Raw genomic sequence first — 17,941 nt, forward strand, 5'->3', positions numbered from 1 at the left:
TCGTGGATTTAGCATGTTAACTTGAGTTGAATTATATCGTTTTTTATGCTTTTATTTAATTGATTTTTTTAAAATTTTATACTTTATAATTGAATTAATTAAAAATTGAGTTTTATAATTTATTTTATATAAAATTATAATGATCTCACTATATAAGTCACAAATCTAACAGATTAATTTAAATTCACACGTATCCAAAATATTACAATCTTAATATTAAAAAAATGGATATTGTTTTGAATTTTTGGAATGAAACGACAATAAACGTGATTCCTTATTAATTCACCAATCAGCACTCATTCCTACCCCGATCTCCAGCACCTACTATGTGGGCCCATTTCGAATCTCAACAATCCAATGATGACGATCTAATCCAACAATAAACGACGTCTCACAGTACGAAACGAGATCGCTCCTTCCGCCCGCTGTCTCAATGATCGTGTCCACTTTCCACGATGAGATAGACACACAATCGAGCGGCCTCAGAAATTGGTGGTCGATGACGTTAGCCCTCGAAAAAATATATCTGCCCATGTGGCTTGCAGTAGCTGGTTTTTGTTTGTTATTTATTTATTACTACTATTTTTTCGTCGTCACTAAGCTTGGAGTGCTGTCATTTTTTTTTAGTCAAAGCAATGAAGGATCTTAGAGTTATTGCTTTCCATTTTGTTTCTTTTATAAATTAATTGTGTTGCGCTTTATATTAAAATAAGATTTATGAATTAATTATTGTTATATTAGCGGCAAAAGAATGCATTGTTAACGTATAAGATTACAAGAGCAACCCTATGCTTGGCCAAAAGGCTGAAAAGATTCTCCATTTTTTTTTTAAAAAAAAAAAGTTAGTAAAGGTCACGGTTACTGCTCCTGTTTTCCATTGACGTGCGCGCGCTCTCTGGTATCTACGGTCTTTAATTTTAAATCTGGTTTATTAGTGCATTTAAAAAATTAAAATGTTTTAATTTTTTTATCTTAAATTAATATTTTTTTGATATTTTTAAATTATTTTAATTTACTGATATTAAAAATATTTTTTAAAAAATAAAAAAAATTATTTTAATATGTTTTTTAAATGAAAAACACTTTGAAAAGCAACCGCTACCACACTCTCGAATACACTCTCAATGAGGTTATAGCAGCTTGTTGGATAAAAAATTAATTTTTTTTATTTAAAATTAAAATTTAATATTTTTAGATTAAATATATTGATATTAAAAATAAATTTTTAAAAATAAAAAATATTATTCTGATATATTTTTGAGTAAAAAATACTTTGAAAAATAATTATTACTATAATACCAAACATGCTCTTAACTATTTAATTTAAATTATAATAAAAAAAATTCTTTTTATCAATAATTTATAATAAAAATAAGTTATAATAACTTTAATTTAAGACTATATTCGATAAAAATGACTCACACAACTTTTTTTTAATAAGAAATATGGTATAAGTCATAATAATTAAGTTAAAAATTATGATTAAATCAAATTTTTATTTATTTATTTAAGTCAAAATTTAATTTTAACCAAACATACCTATAATCTGTCTAGCTAAAAATAAAAAATAACTTAAATAAGAGACAACAAACATAACTTTAATAGGTTATGCTATTCATTTGTGCTCGAATTCTATCTCAAATCATAAAAAAAAAAAATCTATCATAATTACACAAAAATCTTGAAGGATAATTTAATTTAGACCCTAATTATACGGGGAGTAATTGTTTGCATCATGTTTAAATATTATTGTTAGATTATTGTATTATAATTGAAAAAACAAAAAACATTATAAATATGTTCTATTTATTTTATATTTTGAAAATATAAAAAATCATTTTAAAACAATTTTAAAGATACATTTGCATGTCTCTTTATGCCTTTTGTTTTAAAAATATAAAAATTTATTTTAAAACTATACTCAAGATATAATTATTTTAAATCACTATATTTGTTTTTACAACTAAATACATTTCTTTTATATTTTTATTTCTATTTCTTCTGGAGAAAGTAACTAAACTACTACAAAAGTCTATGCTATATAAATAACCAACCAATCACTGTCTATTTCCTTCTCTTTAATTAAACTCGCTTCTTCCAAGCAAGCATTCAGCCACCTCTCTCTCTCTCTCACACAGATCTACAGTTACATAAGAATCATCCCTCGTTAACGCAAACAACTAATACTTCAATCATCCTCTCTCATTTTTTTAACGTCTATTTTTGCACTAGTAGAAACCATGGAAGTTGTTGATGCAGTGTCTGTTCACGTTAACGGGAAGGCTGAGATCGAGGATTTCGATATCTCGGCTGTGGTTCAACCGGAGCCTTTGCCTCCGATTGTGGCGGCGGAAAATGGAGATAAGCAAAATGGCAGGGAGATAGTGTTAGGGAAGAACGTGCACACCACGTGCCTCGAAGTCACGGAACCCGAGGCTAATGATGAATTTACCGGAGACAAAGAAGCGTATATGGCTAGCGTTTTGGCTCGCTACCGAAAGAACTTAATGGAAAGGACCAAATATCATTTAGGTAATTAATTGATTTATTTATTTTGTAACATAATTAGTGATACTACTTGTTATGACTACGCTACTTTTTAATAGCTTATGTTAATGTTTCAATTCCAGAATCTTGCTTGCTATTAATTTATTGTTTCCTTTTTTTTTATGGGAAAACTGGATCTAATAAAACATTAGTTTCATGTTTATGCTTTGTAGACATAAATGATTGGTGTATTCTTTTTTTTTTAAAAAAAAATTGTTATGTTTTTTTTTTTTTGAGTTATTGCCTAAACTATGGTGCTGGTTGCTGGGAGAGCCTGCTTGTTTCTGTGGCTACTATGGAATGTAATTATTTTGAGTTCTAACATTCATTTTTTTTCTTTAAAAAAATCTGTTATAGGTTATCCTTATAATTTGGACTTCGATTATGGTGCTTTGGGGCAGTTGCAACATTTCTCCATCAACAATCTGGGCGACCCATTCATTGAGAGTAACTACGGTGTCCATTCAAGACAGTTTGAAGTTGGTGTTCTAGACTGGTTTGCACGTCTTTGGGAGATTGAGAAAAATGAATACTGGGGTTACATAACTAATTGTGGTACAGAAGGCAATCTTCATGGGATTCTAGTTGGGTAAGTAGTTTTGTCGTGTTTCTTTCGGAATGTTTAAGGAGTTGAATTAAGTGCTAGAAAAGAGTGAATTGGCAACACATCTCAATTGTGCAGGAGGGAAGTGTTTCCCGATGGAGTTCTTTATGCTTCACGAGAGTCACATTATTCTGTTTTCAAAGCTGCTCGTATGTATAGAATGGATTGTGAGAAGGTTGATTGTCTGATCTCTGGCGAGATTGACTGTGCTGATTTTAAAGCTAAACTACTTGCTAACAAGGACAAACCAGCCATTATTAACGTTAACATAGGTATCCATCTCTCTCTTACATACCGACATGCCTATACATACACTTATGCATACTCATGCCTGTGTCTATATGCTTAGCATTATTAATTTGTTTTAATGAACCATTCTTATTGCAGGCACAACTGTCAAAGGAGCAGTTGATGATCTTGATCTTGTGATACAAACCCTTGAAGAAAGTGGATTTTCGCAAGATCGATTCTACATTCACTGCGATGGAGCTTTATTTGGACTCATGATGCCTTTTGTCAAACGTGTAAGTGATTTTATTGACTCCAGGTAGAAGATGATTTGATTGAGCATAGGAAGGTGTGATTTGTTGTGTATTCCTGAAGACTCTCGGAACATCATGACTCCAGTTGTTCTGCTTCACTGAATCACCTAGTTTAAATGTTTCTGGGGCGTCACAAGCCCCAGTGCACTTGGAACAATTTAAAATCTTTTATTACATTTATGGTCATTTTAATTCTGGAGCCCTTTCTCTTTGCTGGCGGTATATTTGATATGTTGATAAATAAAGTTGTTGAACATTATGGAAATCATTGATGGAAATGGAAGAAGCAAAACATTATGTTCATGCCACAACTTGCAGGGAACAAGAAATGGCCACATTTCATTTTGCTAGTGTGACATCATGATGTCATGGTGTCCCTGTTGTCTCCCCTGTAGCTTTTAAGTATGTTGCTGTCACATATTCCAATTTTCTGCATTAGGGTCTTGTAGAATTACTTTTGTTGTTAGTGTTGTGGTCCTGGTTTTCTCTGCGTTGTTCATTTTTGTTGGTGGTAAACAGGCACCAAAGGTTACTTTCAAAAAGCCCATTGGAAGCGTTAGTGTTTCTGGCCACAAGTTTGTGGGATGCCCAATGCCATGTGGTGTTCAGATAACAAGGATGGAGCACATTGATGTTCTCTCGAGAAATGTTGAGTACCTTGCTTCAAGGGATGCAACAATCATGGGAAGCCGCAACGGCCATGCTCCTATCTTCCTTTGGTACACGCTTAACAGAAAAGGATATAAAGGGTTCCAGAAAGAAGTACAGAAGTGTCTCAGAAATGCTCATTACTTGAAGGACCGACTGCATGATGCTGGGATAAGTGCTATGTTGAACGAGCTCAGCAGCACAGTTGTATTTGAGCGGCCTCTAGATGAGGAATTTGTTCGCAGGTGGCAGCTCGCTTGCCAAGGAAATATTGCCCATGTTGTGGTTATGCCTAGTGTCACAATTGAGAAGCTGGATGATTTCTTGAATGAATTAGTTGAAAAACGTTCAATCTGGTATCGGGATGGAGGAGTTCAGCCTCCTTGTATTGCAGCAGATGTAGGTTGTGAGAATTGTGCTTGTGCTTTGCACAAGTTAAGTATATTATCATGAGTGAGAATTAATCCACTCTATTGTAGTTGTTTCATTATGTAAGAGCACAGTTATTGTTTTTGGAATTTAGATATGTTTTTGAGGGTTTTCCCTGTTTTACTATGTTTCTTTATTTCCTTGTTTTCTTATCTACTGATGTCAAATTGCGGCACAAGTCAAAATCGCCATTCATATGGAACACTTGTTAGGATCACAGGAGCTTCATGGTGATAAGAGCAGGCTGCGGAAACTGGGCGCTCACTAACTGCCTTTTTCTGGGTAGTTTTTTGGTCCGCCAGTGCATCCAACCATCCGAGCAAGTTCTTGATCTCCCTTACTAATCAAGGCAAAAAAATAACCACCCGTTGTTTTCAACACATTCCATTGTTGAGCAAAACAAAGACAGCATAAACTTAACCAAGGATGACTGGAGGGGCACTACAGTCTCAAATGGTGACTTATTCGGTCTGTGTTCTTCTTTTCATCACTTCTGATTGCCTGCAGTTCATTAGCTATGGAATCTCTGGGAGTTTCAAAACTACCATAAGCTCATGTTAGAGCAAGAAGAGGAATCATGGGAGAATGTATAGCTTATCTGCCTAGCTGTTGCCTTCTGTGGAACAATGAAGGATACAAGATGTGATGGTGGTCAGTCACATATTTCTTATCCTTTGAAAGCGTCTTGATATGCATTTCTCTCTGATATTCTTCTGTTGTTCCAAATTATACCATAATTGCTGCCTGCTTGTTTCTGATTCAGTATTCGCTGTCAGAGTGTTAGCTGACATAACAACCACAAAAGATCAGGAGAGGATTCCAAAGATACTACTAGGAATTCTGCAGCAACTACCTATATGCGAAATCTCTACTCATCTATAGTTACTTTGAATTTCAAATCTCTTGTACTATCAAATATGCGTACTTGTTTTATTATTGTTCTTATCAATGGGAAATGGATACTCTAAAAAAAACAGATAATAAAAATATAAAAATAAATAATAAAAATAAGTATGTGGTGTTGTCACACTTTAAAATATAATTTAAAGATCTGGTTATAGATTTTTAGCTGATACACTTTATTTTAAAATAAAATGAAAAGACAAGTCTAGAAATGACAGGATACTTTAATACATACATACATATATACATATATATATATATATATATATATATATATATATATATATATATATATATATATATATATTATTTGATTTGTAACCAGAAATATAGAAGATTTGTTTAGATGATATTAGATGAGAATATAGAAAGTTACAAGGAATTATCAAAGGAGAGTATTTGATGACTTTGACAGATGATGCAAAGTTGGATGTGCCCTTTTAGCAGCAGCTTCTTTTCTTGCTCTTTCACGTCGATCAGCCTCAAGGAATGGATCATTCCCATCCCCTCGACGACGCTGGTCAACAAGACAGGCTGTTTTCATGGATTCGATATGTACTTCTGCTCTAAAATTTGGGAAAAGCCTCTTTATATAGAGAGGTTTGAGACTTTTTTTTTTTAAAATTCCATAAAGCAAATAATTTCTTTTTGAAAAGTTGTCTGTTTGTTATCCTTTTCAAGTTGGAAAAGCTGTGGTTTTTTAAAAGTTTTTTTTAATAAAAATAATATATTTTTATATTTTATATTTTTTATATTAGGATATCAAAACCATTAAAAAATATTTAAAATAATTAATTTAATGTTTTTAAAACAAAAAAAAACAATTTAAAAAATACTTTAAAAAAAAACAAGTTAAACTACAAAATCAATGTCTTTTCATACAAAAAAAAGTCTGCAGAGCACTTTACAAAGCATGTTCAACCACGAAAACAAGCATTAATTTAACATCATTGTAACCTTCTTCATCTATCACCAAAAAAAAGAGAAAAAATGAAGCTACTAATCTCCAACATGACGGCTTCATTTGGTGTCCAGAAACGAATAAGCACTCAAATACAATATTATAAAGATCCCACGTTAAATTGTTTGCATTCTCTAACTCAACTCTTTGATTGTTAACTGTCGAGTGATCAGGAGATGAGAGAAAAGAAAGAACTGGAAAAGATACTCTCCATCAAGAACTGCAATGAGTTGTACCAAAGAACCCTGCAAAATATTTCCACCACCCGCCACCAAAACTTTTCTTCTTTAGAAGGAAAAGACTAAAAGAGAACTGGCGGAATAAAATATAGCTACCCTCAAGGATTTTATTGATGGCTTAAAAAATTGCATGCTCTTTTGCCATTCTAACTGTGCATGGATTAGAGGATAATCTCAGACCAAGGTGTACTTGTAGCTGGTTGAAACCAGGCAAGGAAAAAATATATTTCAGAGGAAGATATGTGGTGTTTAGTCCTACAATGCCAAAGGCTAATTATTCTGCACATGGAAGATTACAATAGTCATCCACCCGATTGTCTCATGAAGTGTCCTAATTTCTATGCAACATGTGGTGAATAAAATCTGTCCTAAGGATAACATAGCCTGCTGTGACGGGAGCCATGAGCACGTACTCTTTCACAACATTTGCCTGCAAACAATATACATGCTTACATATACAAGATGCCTACTTCGGTCGAATTAATTTCTATTTTGCAACATTAAATTCCAGCAGATAAAGTTCCCCAGTGACATTAGACCCTCTGGCTAAAGTTTGGGAAGCTAGGGCAGGGCTGCCCGTTAAGAGTCTGTCCAGCGGTGGATGACTGCGGCATGCGCATCTGCTGCTGTTGGTGGTGCTGCTGAGTTTGCTGGTTGCCAAAGGGTGATCTGGTGAGAGGGAAATTGAGGAGCCAGACCTCTATTGAAAGGGTTTCCATTGACAGCTGTAATCTGACCAGTTGCTATCTTAAGCCGCTGCACCTCTTCCCTTAATGCTTCATTCAGAGCTGCACACCATGGAAATGCATAAAACACCAATTCATCACTACCCTAGATTCGTCCCCTAAAACTACCGATAAGAAATTAGAAAGTGAACGTGTTTAAAATAAATAAACAAGAGCATTTTGGCAGCGTGCAATAGCAAAATAAATTTGTTCATATGGAAATAATAGAAGGTATTTCTCCTAAACAAATTTAAAATTTCTCCCATTTTAAGAAAAATCTCAAAGCATGGTATCAACATAATGCTTTTGGTTAAATGATGCCGAGATACAAACACACCTCCACCCAAACCCACCGGCACTCTCTTTAAGATTGGCCAATTATGGGATATTACATCAATCAATTGCTGAAAGAGGAATAAGTTTGCATACCACGTGGAGAGCTTAGTCTATGTCCAAGTATATTTCAATGTCAAACAATTAGAAAAATGTGATTATTTTATTTATGTAGCCCCTATATGCCTCCAAAAAAGAAAGCACTCTTGTTCGAAATGCGTACCATCTCTAAGGTGTGCTTGTTGCTCCATAGCCTGTAATCGCAGTTTCAGTTCCTTATTCTCAACCGTCAACCCATTAGTGTCTCTCTGCATCAATAAGAAAAAAATATACACTAACATTAGCTTACCTCCATATTTTTCCGTATGTGTTTTTCCTGACTAGGTTTTTTTGCAAGTACTAACTAATGTGGTCTCTATAGATTGTAAAATAGTGTGCCACCAGGTGACTGGAAGGATATAAGACAATTCTGCATAAATTAGCACAATTTTGAACAAGAAATCCATATCATATAAAATCAATTTCAAAAAAGCACATGCAAATGGAACAAGAAATATTGCAACATTTACTAGAACTATATAGAACCTGAGCACAGTCCACAATTTATATATGTTCAATAAATATCATTGCATCTTACAGGAAATCCACAGATATGGAAAGTATTTGCCAGTTTGAAAATAGGAAACCCATCATTTTAGGAAAAGTCATATACCTGTCTAATACAAAGAATAGTACATATTTGTCAAAATACTTTAAGGTATCGATGAATGCACAATCGATATTAGACAACACAAATATTGTTCTGAAGATTAATAACTAGATAAGAGTGCAAACAAGAATCCTAAATAAAGCTGTAAATAACAAAGATTTTAGAAGCACACTAATCAACTTGACAATGGAATCTTGTCTGCGACTTAGATAACTTTCCAAACAGAGAAGTTTATCTTAAGATATTTTAAGAAAAACAATCCAGATTCAGGGAGGTGTTAGTGTAGGCTCCAATTTTACGCTAAATTTAGATGTATTAAAAAACTTGAAACAGAGCTTTGAAACGCTACTTTCTATGCATGGCGAATGCAGGATTTAATTTCATGTCCTCAAAACAATGCCCAAGGGACAAAATCATCTAAGATAACTAGTATCTTCACTATTGGTTCCAACTGATAGATTATGGACAGACATAATGGAAGTCAAGATGATTTGAAATCTCACACAGGTTCAGTACGTTTGACAATAAATGTTAAAAAAATTCCAGCTAACCTTTCAGTAAAGTTTCCAGGGGCATGTCTCGGGAGCTAAGGCTGATAAATACTTCCATGGGGGGCATTTATGGGCATGCAGAAACAGGGCGGTGCATAGTTATATTTATAGTTCATATCTATTGAAATTTCATTTGGATCCACATGTACTATGCATGTACACGTGTGGTAGCACAAGAACTACGATATGCAGTATCTTGGAATGACAGCAGGGAACATGCTTAAGCAGATAGTATTGAGTCAGGCTAGTGAGCATTGAACTCACAGTTTTGGCTAAAAGTTTTGAAATGATCGATTAATCACACAATTCTTCCCCACTTTGGCTGGAAAACAGATTTCTTGCTCAATCTTTTTCTATGAAATCATTCCCGAGTGCGTGCACGGTATGAACAGGATTTTTAAGTCCTGTAAAATTTTGGCCAGTAACCATTGTTTTTATTAATACAGATATCTGTTGTATGATAACACAAGCAGCCATTTTGGCTGACCCCAACTTGGCAAAGCCAGGTAACTTCTTTTCATCAAATCAACCCATGAGATCACGGTCATGAAAAACTGTTCACAAATGCAAAAAATGTGATCGGACGTAAACTTCCTATTATGGAATGGACACAGTTGAAAAACAAATAAGGCAGCATGTTGAGGCAAATGCCTCAACACAGCCCAATCATAAAGTACCGTAGCTTCTATACTTTTCCATCCAATTATACTCTAATACATCTCTCAAAATGGTATCAAATGAACTTGCAATCAAGAGATCAAAGTCGTTAATCACTCCATCAAGAGATCAGAGTCATTAATCAAGGGATCCAATGATTAGTTACACGTAAGACGTAACAAACAAAATATTGCAGGTCCATGCATTCCCATACAAAAAATCATAACACAATTTCAGCGAAAGAAACCAAATCTAATTATATTTATCAAATGAGTTAGATAAAGTCATTAAACAAAAACAAAATCCACTTATACCTGCAGCATCGTGACCTGTGCGGAGAGAGTGGTTGCTTCAGTCTGAAGCGTCTGCACCTTCCTCTCTAACTCACTAGTGTATTTGATTTTCCTCTCTTTCGACCGAGCAGCAGATTGCCTGTTGGCAAGAATCCTACAAAACAGAGACATTTCATTAAGAAATCCTCATCACTCTTCATTTTACTGAGCAAAATGACAATTTGAACAGCAAAAAGAAAAGCCTTTAGAGATTACAAAACTAATAACAACACATAAGTATTTTTCTATCTTTCTACTGTAAAAATGCAATAGTTAAAACATATAAGATATAGCTTAAGAAGAAAATTAAAAACAGTTAAAATTAATCATTAGAGATTAATTAGACAAAGAAAAAGAAAAGGCCAAACCTTTTAGCTCTTTTGGGATCAATCAAAGATAGCTCTGCAAGTCTATCAGGAGCCATAGCTTTCTTGACACCATCTATCATGAGAGACTCTGCCTCAAATGACCCGTCCATGGAATAACTATGCCTGTGGTGGTCCGCAGCCCTCTTTTCTCCCGCAACCGCTTTCCCACCCAACTTCTCATCTCCACCGCCGGCAGCCCCGAGACTCAAGCCATCAAAAAATTCGGAGTCCATAGACAAGCTCCGGAGGTGATTGACGGGTTTGGGCTTCTGATTCTGACCGTTGGATGTGGAGTCATCGGACAAGGAGTCAACAGCCACGGGAGCGGCAGGTGGAGGGTGAGTGGTGGTGTTGGGAGTAGGAAGGTCGTCGAGAGGGGGGAGGTCGAAGTCAGAAGCATCAAAGATGAGGAGGTCGTCGAAGCGGAAAGAAGTGTCGGAGTGGGCCCTTCGGTGGTGGTTTCCACGGTGAGGTGTCTCAGGCATCTGCTCTATGTCCACTATCATCGGCTGCTCCCCTCTGAACTTGGTAGGTTCCATTGTTAGCGGTGGTTTTGCTGGTGGGTGAAATGCAAAGATTGAATTTTGTTATAGTAATTATTATATATAGTCATACACTGCTCCACTTCAGACGGGAGGGAGGGAGGGAGGGGGGTTGTTTGGAGACTGGACATTGTTTTGTTACCTCGGTTTCAACTTTTTCACCATTTACCGTGATTACACACAGTATTTGATCTTAAGTAACTCTGCCCTCCAACCGACTCTACTCTTGCTTTGTTGCGGTGATATCTTTTCTAGTGTAATTATTTTTTTAATTAAATTTTAAACAATTTATTTATATTTTTTATATTAAAAAAAATCCCTTTCACACTTTTTTTTTTATTCACATCGGCATCCGTTTGTTTTTTTTATTTACAATTTTCTTTTAAGATTAAAAAAAAAACATATTGAAACTAAAGCTTATTGAGAGAGATATTTATTGAAAAAATATTTTCATTACAAAAAAAAAAAAAAAAGTTGTTCAATTGTCACCGCGTTCTAGTTGTTAGTAGTTAGACAGTTCTACCATTAGTGCTGGTGGTTAGCAGTTAAAGAGGTTGAGAAGACAAGTTGAATATCGTTGGTGTCGGGAATTGTTTGTAGAGTACACAACAAATCATAACTATGTATTTACGTTGAATTTAGCGGCTACACTAATAAGGTCATAATGTTTATTAGAATGGCAGTGACAATAATGTATGTTATATTTATTGGTTGGATTGAATTTTTTTAGATTTTTAAATTAATAAAAACTTTAAATTAATTGTTTTTAACTTTTTTGACATGCTAATAATAAAAATTAAAAAAATATTATTTTATTATATTTTTAAACAAAAACCATAATTATACTATAATACCAAACACCAACTCTAAAAAAAAAAAAAAAGAGTGGTCACTGGTTAATTTGTACAGCGACACTATTCTGTCAGAAAAAACACTCTTTGTTTGGTCAAAGATAACATGGATTCTTCACGCCAAATCCACTTATCTTCTCAAATGCCGTCTCCTGTGAACTCGGTGGTTCTTATAGCCCACGGAGGTATATATTTAGCCTTTATAAATTAGAAAATTAATTAATTAATTAATTAATTAAAATATTATTTAAATTTTAAATTTTAAATAGAATCAAATAAAAATATTAATGTTATTAATTTATCAAGGTTATTCATTATATTATTAGAAACCTGTAAGTCATCTTTCTTGTTTTGATTTTTGAAAAAATGCAAGATTTTAATTTAAGCTAAACTATATCTATATATATAATTTTATTTTATGTTGCATAATAAATAATATTAAGATAATTGATACTCATTTGGATACTAAAACTTAAAGAATGGGGTATAAATATTTAAATAGTTTATTTAGTAAAAACTCTTACAAGTAAATATACATGAACTAATTTATACACTTACAAATGATTCAAAATAAGAGAAAGTAACCATCTAGGTGGTGGTCAAGTGGTAAAAAGCTTGGGATCAAGAGGTTTGTTCTCTCTGTGGTCTCAGGTTCGAGCCTTGTGGTTGCTTATATGATGGCCACTGGAGGCTTACATGGTCGTTAACTTCAGGGCCCGTGGGATTAGTCGAGGCGCGCGCAAGCTGACCCGAACACCTACATTAAACTAAAAAAAAATAAAAATAAAAGAGGAAGTAAAGTTTTTTTGGAGTTTGGAGTACGTAATTATCAAAGAAACTCATACCATTTGGCAAATTATCCAAATAATAATTCAACACCTGAACTACGGCCAAAGCAAGGCATCTTCACACATGGTAGCACATGGGATTTGCATATTTTATGGAGCATAAACTTGCAGCACTGGAAATTATATAATGTAATGATGATTATGAAATTAAAACAAGTGTTTAGTGACAGCTAACAAAGCAGGCTTATCTACTCATAATTAAATGAAAGACTCTTTGGAGCACCTTGCGAAGCACTCGATGAATCCTCGCTGGTCAAGGACTCGATGAAAATGGTGTTAAAACCCCTAAAAATCAAGGGTCGCAAATTTATTTATTTTTGGTTAGCTGGAGATTTCTGGATCAGTTTATACATATCTCGACTAATCCTTCGAGACTCTAAAGTTAACGACCATGTAAGTACTCTCTAGTAGCCATGAAATTTATAACACTCAAACTGGTAATTTTTGGACAACAAATCCAAAATCTAACCAATTAAACTATATTCTTCAGAATTAAGAATTGCAAAAATTAAACCTTGAGAAGTGTAGCTTAACTGATCATATTCTGAGCTTGCTTTTCAGATGTTACTGGTTTGAGTTTTACAAATTTCAAGATCAATAAAAACTTATATAATTATTAATTTTAAAATCTGTAAAATTAATTAAGATATGTATAAATTTACTCGTGATACTCTAAAAATAATCGTGGTACTCTAAAAATAATTTTGCAAAAGTTGACCCATAGAGACGATAGCATAATTTAATTAAAAGAAAGGGCTCGTGTACTTTGCCCTATATTATATAAGTAATATTATTCCAGGTCAGCTGGACGTTAGGATACATGGAGGCACGTATGCACCTACCTCTCGGTATTCGAAACAAAGTCAGGGAACTAATTACAAGGTGGGAAAATGGTGGCCATTTTACATGACAAAAGCTCAAGCACTATGAACTGAGCACTTTTTAACTTGTCTCCATGAAGTGTATCAGTCATTCTCACTTGCATCTCGTCATCTTGACATTTAGCAAATGATTTCCAACATGCCCTATCTCTTTCTTTGGGCTCCTGTAATGTATTGCGGCTGCCATTTTTCTAGCTCCTTGTTGTTTCAAAAGACATGAAAGCCACACACAGCATCCATCATGATTGTTTATGTGACTCTTTGCTGTGACTACCAGAAAATTAGATTAAAAAAAAAAAACATAAGAAATGCTGATGGAAAATATAATGAAAAATTTTCATCAATAATTTTCAACAAAAATTATGATGAAATAAAAAAATTTCACTGATATTTTTAACGTGTCAAATCACCTATGGAAATTTCATCAATGATTTTGAAAGAACATTAAACCTGCCAACTCTTTCATAACTCAACAAATTTTTCTCTTCTTCTTAGGGTCTTGTTGAAAATTTAGAGGAAATTAAAGTGATGTGTAATTGATAATAATTAGGATATTAATTGATGTTATTTATTTTTTAAATTTAATAAATACTAGGAAGTTAGGTACCGAGATTATTTATTATTAATCTTATGGTTTAGTTGAAAATTAAGGAAAATCGAATTTTGATACCTTGGAGTCCACTGGAGCATTATATGAACGGATACTAGACCTGCGCATTGCCACCCCACAAATCATCATCAATTATGCTTATGCTTGGCTTCTAGAGTTATGGATATTCCTTCGATAATTGTTGTTATGAAATTTACGTTCCTTTTAATTGTTACCTTTACTAGTTGGAATTTACAAATGTTATCTGTATATATTGGCTTATTCAGGAACACAAATACATTCAAGTATCCTCTCGGGTCACATATCCTCGTAGTTCATGGAGTGATATGGCAAGACAGAACTGGAGCAGGCGAGAGATCAGTTGTTTATTTAGTTTTCTTTATCGCTCAAGCTAGTGCCGAGCTCCGATCATTTGTGGTTGCCTCCTTAAACCATTACAGGTTTACGGGGTCTTCATGCATCTTCGTATTACTTGCATGACTGAAATATCTCTATAGTTTTAGCCTTGCTTTATTTCTTTGTTGTCATGTTGATTCTGCTGTTGCATATTGCTCTGATAATGGATTATACCTTTCTGCTCATGATTTTGTGACTGGAGGTGACTCTGCTCTGTCCCTCAGATATTTAGTTGTAGGTCTGTCATGTTTTTGCTTCTGTTGGGCTTTAAGGATTGATTGTCCACAAAAAAAAAAAAAAAAATAAATCATGGAGTAAAGAATATTCTAATTTTTAAAATTTTCCTATTCCATTGGCAATTTCTAATGCTGATAGAGTACTTCATTGATGATTACAAGTTACTTTTTGACGAGGTATGCCGTCGGCAATTCCCCCCAATAATTTCTAATACCAATAAAATTCTTTTTAAATATCGACAGAATATTTGGTTGACATTCTCCAATTTTCTTGTACTAGATGCTGCTTTAACAACAGCACTATTGGAAGAGAAAAAAAATTGGATTAATTACTCGTGAAACTTAAGGATCATGTTTGATGATATTTTATTCTTGGCATGTCATCTCAACACATAGTTCTTCCACTAATGTAATCAAGTGAAGGAAAGTCATGGCACGATCATGAGTTGATCAACTAGTTCTTTGAATGGCGGGATCCCAGTATGATTCATTACAGGAACCAGAAGCTCTCATTCATCGCAGTGTTTTTGTTCTTCTTGCCGTCAAAAGAAAGTATCTAGTTACTTTCAATTATCGTACCAATTTCTTCTGGTTAAAATTACCTTTCTGCAATACCCCCCTTACAATAAATGAAGCTATCTGTTGGCAGATAAAATAATGTCCTGTAAAAATAATAGCATTATTAAAAGGGGGTTATTTTTGCTTATTAACATGTTTTTTTTTTTTTTTTAAATATAGATAAAATAACGCAGTTAAAAAATAAAATTGTCGAAATATCATAGTTTGTGCATGTCGCGGTTTAAAAACATGACATTTAAGCTTGTCACTATTAATTCATAATTATGATATAAAAAAAATATAAAATAAGTTGCACACGAGGAGAGGTGATAGATAAATAAAGAAATAAGAAAAAGACCCCAAACTAATTGTTTTTTTTGCTTCGTTGTTTTGGTCTGTCGCAACCAAACCTTCTCTTGAACCTAGACCTATCTTATTGGTTTATAAATGTATTTGTTAGGCCATTCACGTAATCTATTTAGTGAGTCGACTAGTTGAACCAGATGATTGGACTTTCACCTTGTCACACTTCTGGAGCATAACATTTACTAAATACTGCTATTTTTAAACATGACAACTATCTTCTTCTCGCGCTTAAAAATAATATCATTTAGTAAAGTAAAAGTGTTATTTTACAAAAAATTTCAAACGATGTTAATTATTCGTCAACTTCTTACATTTACTATGCTAATTGGACAAAAAAAACCCCATTTTAGATGTCCTTAACCTCCAAACAGTCTCCTTCTACATGAACACTTGTCTATGTTATCCAGGTAAATGAAGGGGGTCTTATATTCCACAAACCAATCACGTTACTGTTTGTTGCATGAAAGAGTGCACAGTAAAACTAGTTAAAAGATGGAGACTATTTAATTGGAACTAAAATTAGAAACCAGCACACAGACGGTTTTGAATCACCGAACAGGGATTTGACCACCAAGAGTTGTCATAAAGCAGAAACTTGAACAAGAGATACGATCACAGTCAGTCATCCAACGTAGAAAGAACTGTTATCGATATATCATCAAAAAGGTTAGACAATGAATCTTTCAAGTTTTCCTCCTGCTTGGACTCTAGCCTAGTTACATTCATAGTCTTCAATATCTTCTACAGTAAAGCGAGAGGAATTGTCATGTTTTGGGATGGATCTAACAGTTTTGAATTCATACAGATACTACTTGTTTTTGTTTTTTGTTTTTTTTGTGTGTGTGAATGCAATCACAGTGCGAAATCTCATAGCATACTAGGAGCCATGGCAGCTGAAGGTTTTCGTGCTTGGCATGTTCCTCCTATTGGTCTGCAACCCCTGCTGCTTGGTGATATATAGTTCTGGTGTTGTTTTTCCCAGGTCATAGTTCCTGGCTTTGAGTCTTTTTATTTTATTTGATGTTTAAAATTTCAATTTTTTTAAACACAACCTTCCATGGAATCGAAGTCATATTAGTTGGCTGTGTATGTGGCGAAAAATACCTCGTCTTGAGAAATAAAATTAAAACTTCCCTATTCAAAGAATTAAGATTAATTAAAACTACTCGGAAAAATAAAATCTTGTCTAACTAGATGGAAAAAAAGGGTCTCAAACCTGTTTAGAATCGCAAAAGCCATGTTCCTTTTTTACTTTCGGTGAAATTGATTTACCAAATTATTTTTATATTTAATTAAGTGAGTTGTTTGATAATATCATAATTAATGGAACTATAATTTCAGATTAACATATCAACATGAAAACACAATTAAGGTAAAATAAAAATAGAATAACCAAGGCAAAGTCATGGAGATAGTATATGATTTATGGGAAGCAGCATATATATTCCAATCAAATAAGTCTTAACTTAGAGAATACAATTAATTAAAAAAAATGAAAAAAGATTTTGCCACTCTTGGGCTGGTTCCAATTGTATTATGCCGTTGTTTTTTCAAGGCTTATTGGTACTCCTCAAAACCTGGGCCTAGTTACTCATCCAGTTGTCTTAGAGCCAGCAAACAATTAAGGTTTAAAAACGTGAAAAAAAAAAAAGTTTTGGTTATTTTTTAAAATATTTTGTAATTAAAAATATATTAAAATATTTTTTTTATATTTTTTTAAAAATATTTTTGATATCAATATATTAAAATGGTATAAAAATATTAATTAAAAAAATTAAATTTTTTTAAAAATATTTTTGAAACGAAAGAAGTATTTATGCAGAATCGGACATAATTTTTTCTTGAAAAAGCTAGAGAAATGTCTGATGGGATGGAAATAGACATTGGTACTTTTCATCTCTCAATTATTGGAATACTATGGCTTGAGACAGAGAGCATCCTAGACTTGTCCCCCCAAAGACGCGGCTCGTTCAGTCATTCCAACTTCCAGGCTACAAGTCTCGTATCAATTTAGTGTGTACTAGGTTACTTTTCGTCGGATCAAATTTTTTTAAATGTAAAAGATAATATCAAGGTAATAAAAAACTGTTTGATATTATCATTAA

General features: G+C 33.5%; 1 protein-coding gene and 1 pseudogene across 1 annotated transcript; one reads left to right on the plus strand and one right to left on the minus strand.

Annotated features, from left to right (window-relative positions):
* Positions 1-2,068: 2,068 nt before the first annotated feature.
* LOC7492459 (serine decarboxylase) lies at positions 2,069-4,893 on the plus strand. The gene is made up of 5 exons (XM_002306654.4): positions 2,069-2,532; positions 2,905-3,136; positions 3,230-3,423; positions 3,539-3,675; positions 4,213-4,893. The coding sequence occupies exons 1-5, from the start codon at positions 2,241-2,243 to the stop codon at positions 4,792-4,794; spliced, it is 1,437 nt and encodes a 478-aa protein (XP_002306690.1). The 5' UTR covers positions 2,069-2,240; the 3' UTR covers positions 4,795-4,893.
* A 2,167-nt stretch (positions 4,894-7,060) lies between these two features.
* Positions 7,061-11,222, minus strand: LOC7492460 (transcription factor VIP1-like; annotated as a pseudogene).
* Positions 11,223-17,941: the final 6,719 nt, after the last annotated feature.

Source organism: Populus trichocarpa, chromosome 5, assembly GCF_000002775.5.
Source record: "Populus trichocarpa isolate Nisqually-1 chromosome 5, P.trichocarpa_v4.1, whole genome shotgun sequence".
Classification (NCBI taxonomy): domain Eukaryota; kingdom Viridiplantae; phylum Streptophyta; class Magnoliopsida; order Malpighiales; family Salicaceae; genus Populus; species Populus trichocarpa.

What these genes read in the sequence shown, in the direction of transcription:
- LOC7492459 (XM_002306654.4), top strand. Translation starts at nt 2,241, where the DNA reads ATGGAAGTTGTTGATGCAGTGTCTGTTCACGTTAACGGGAAGGCTGAG. An exon ending in CTTCATGGGATTCTAGTTGG is followed by an intron (nt 3,137 to 3,229) that starts GTAAGTAGTTTT and finishes TCAATTGTGCAG; the next exon opens with GAGGGAAGTGTTTCCCGATG. An exon ending in CATTATTAACGTTAACATAG is followed by an intron (nt 3,424 to 3,538) that starts GTATCCATCTCT and finishes TTCTTATTGCAG; the next exon opens with GCACAACTGTCAAAGGAGCA.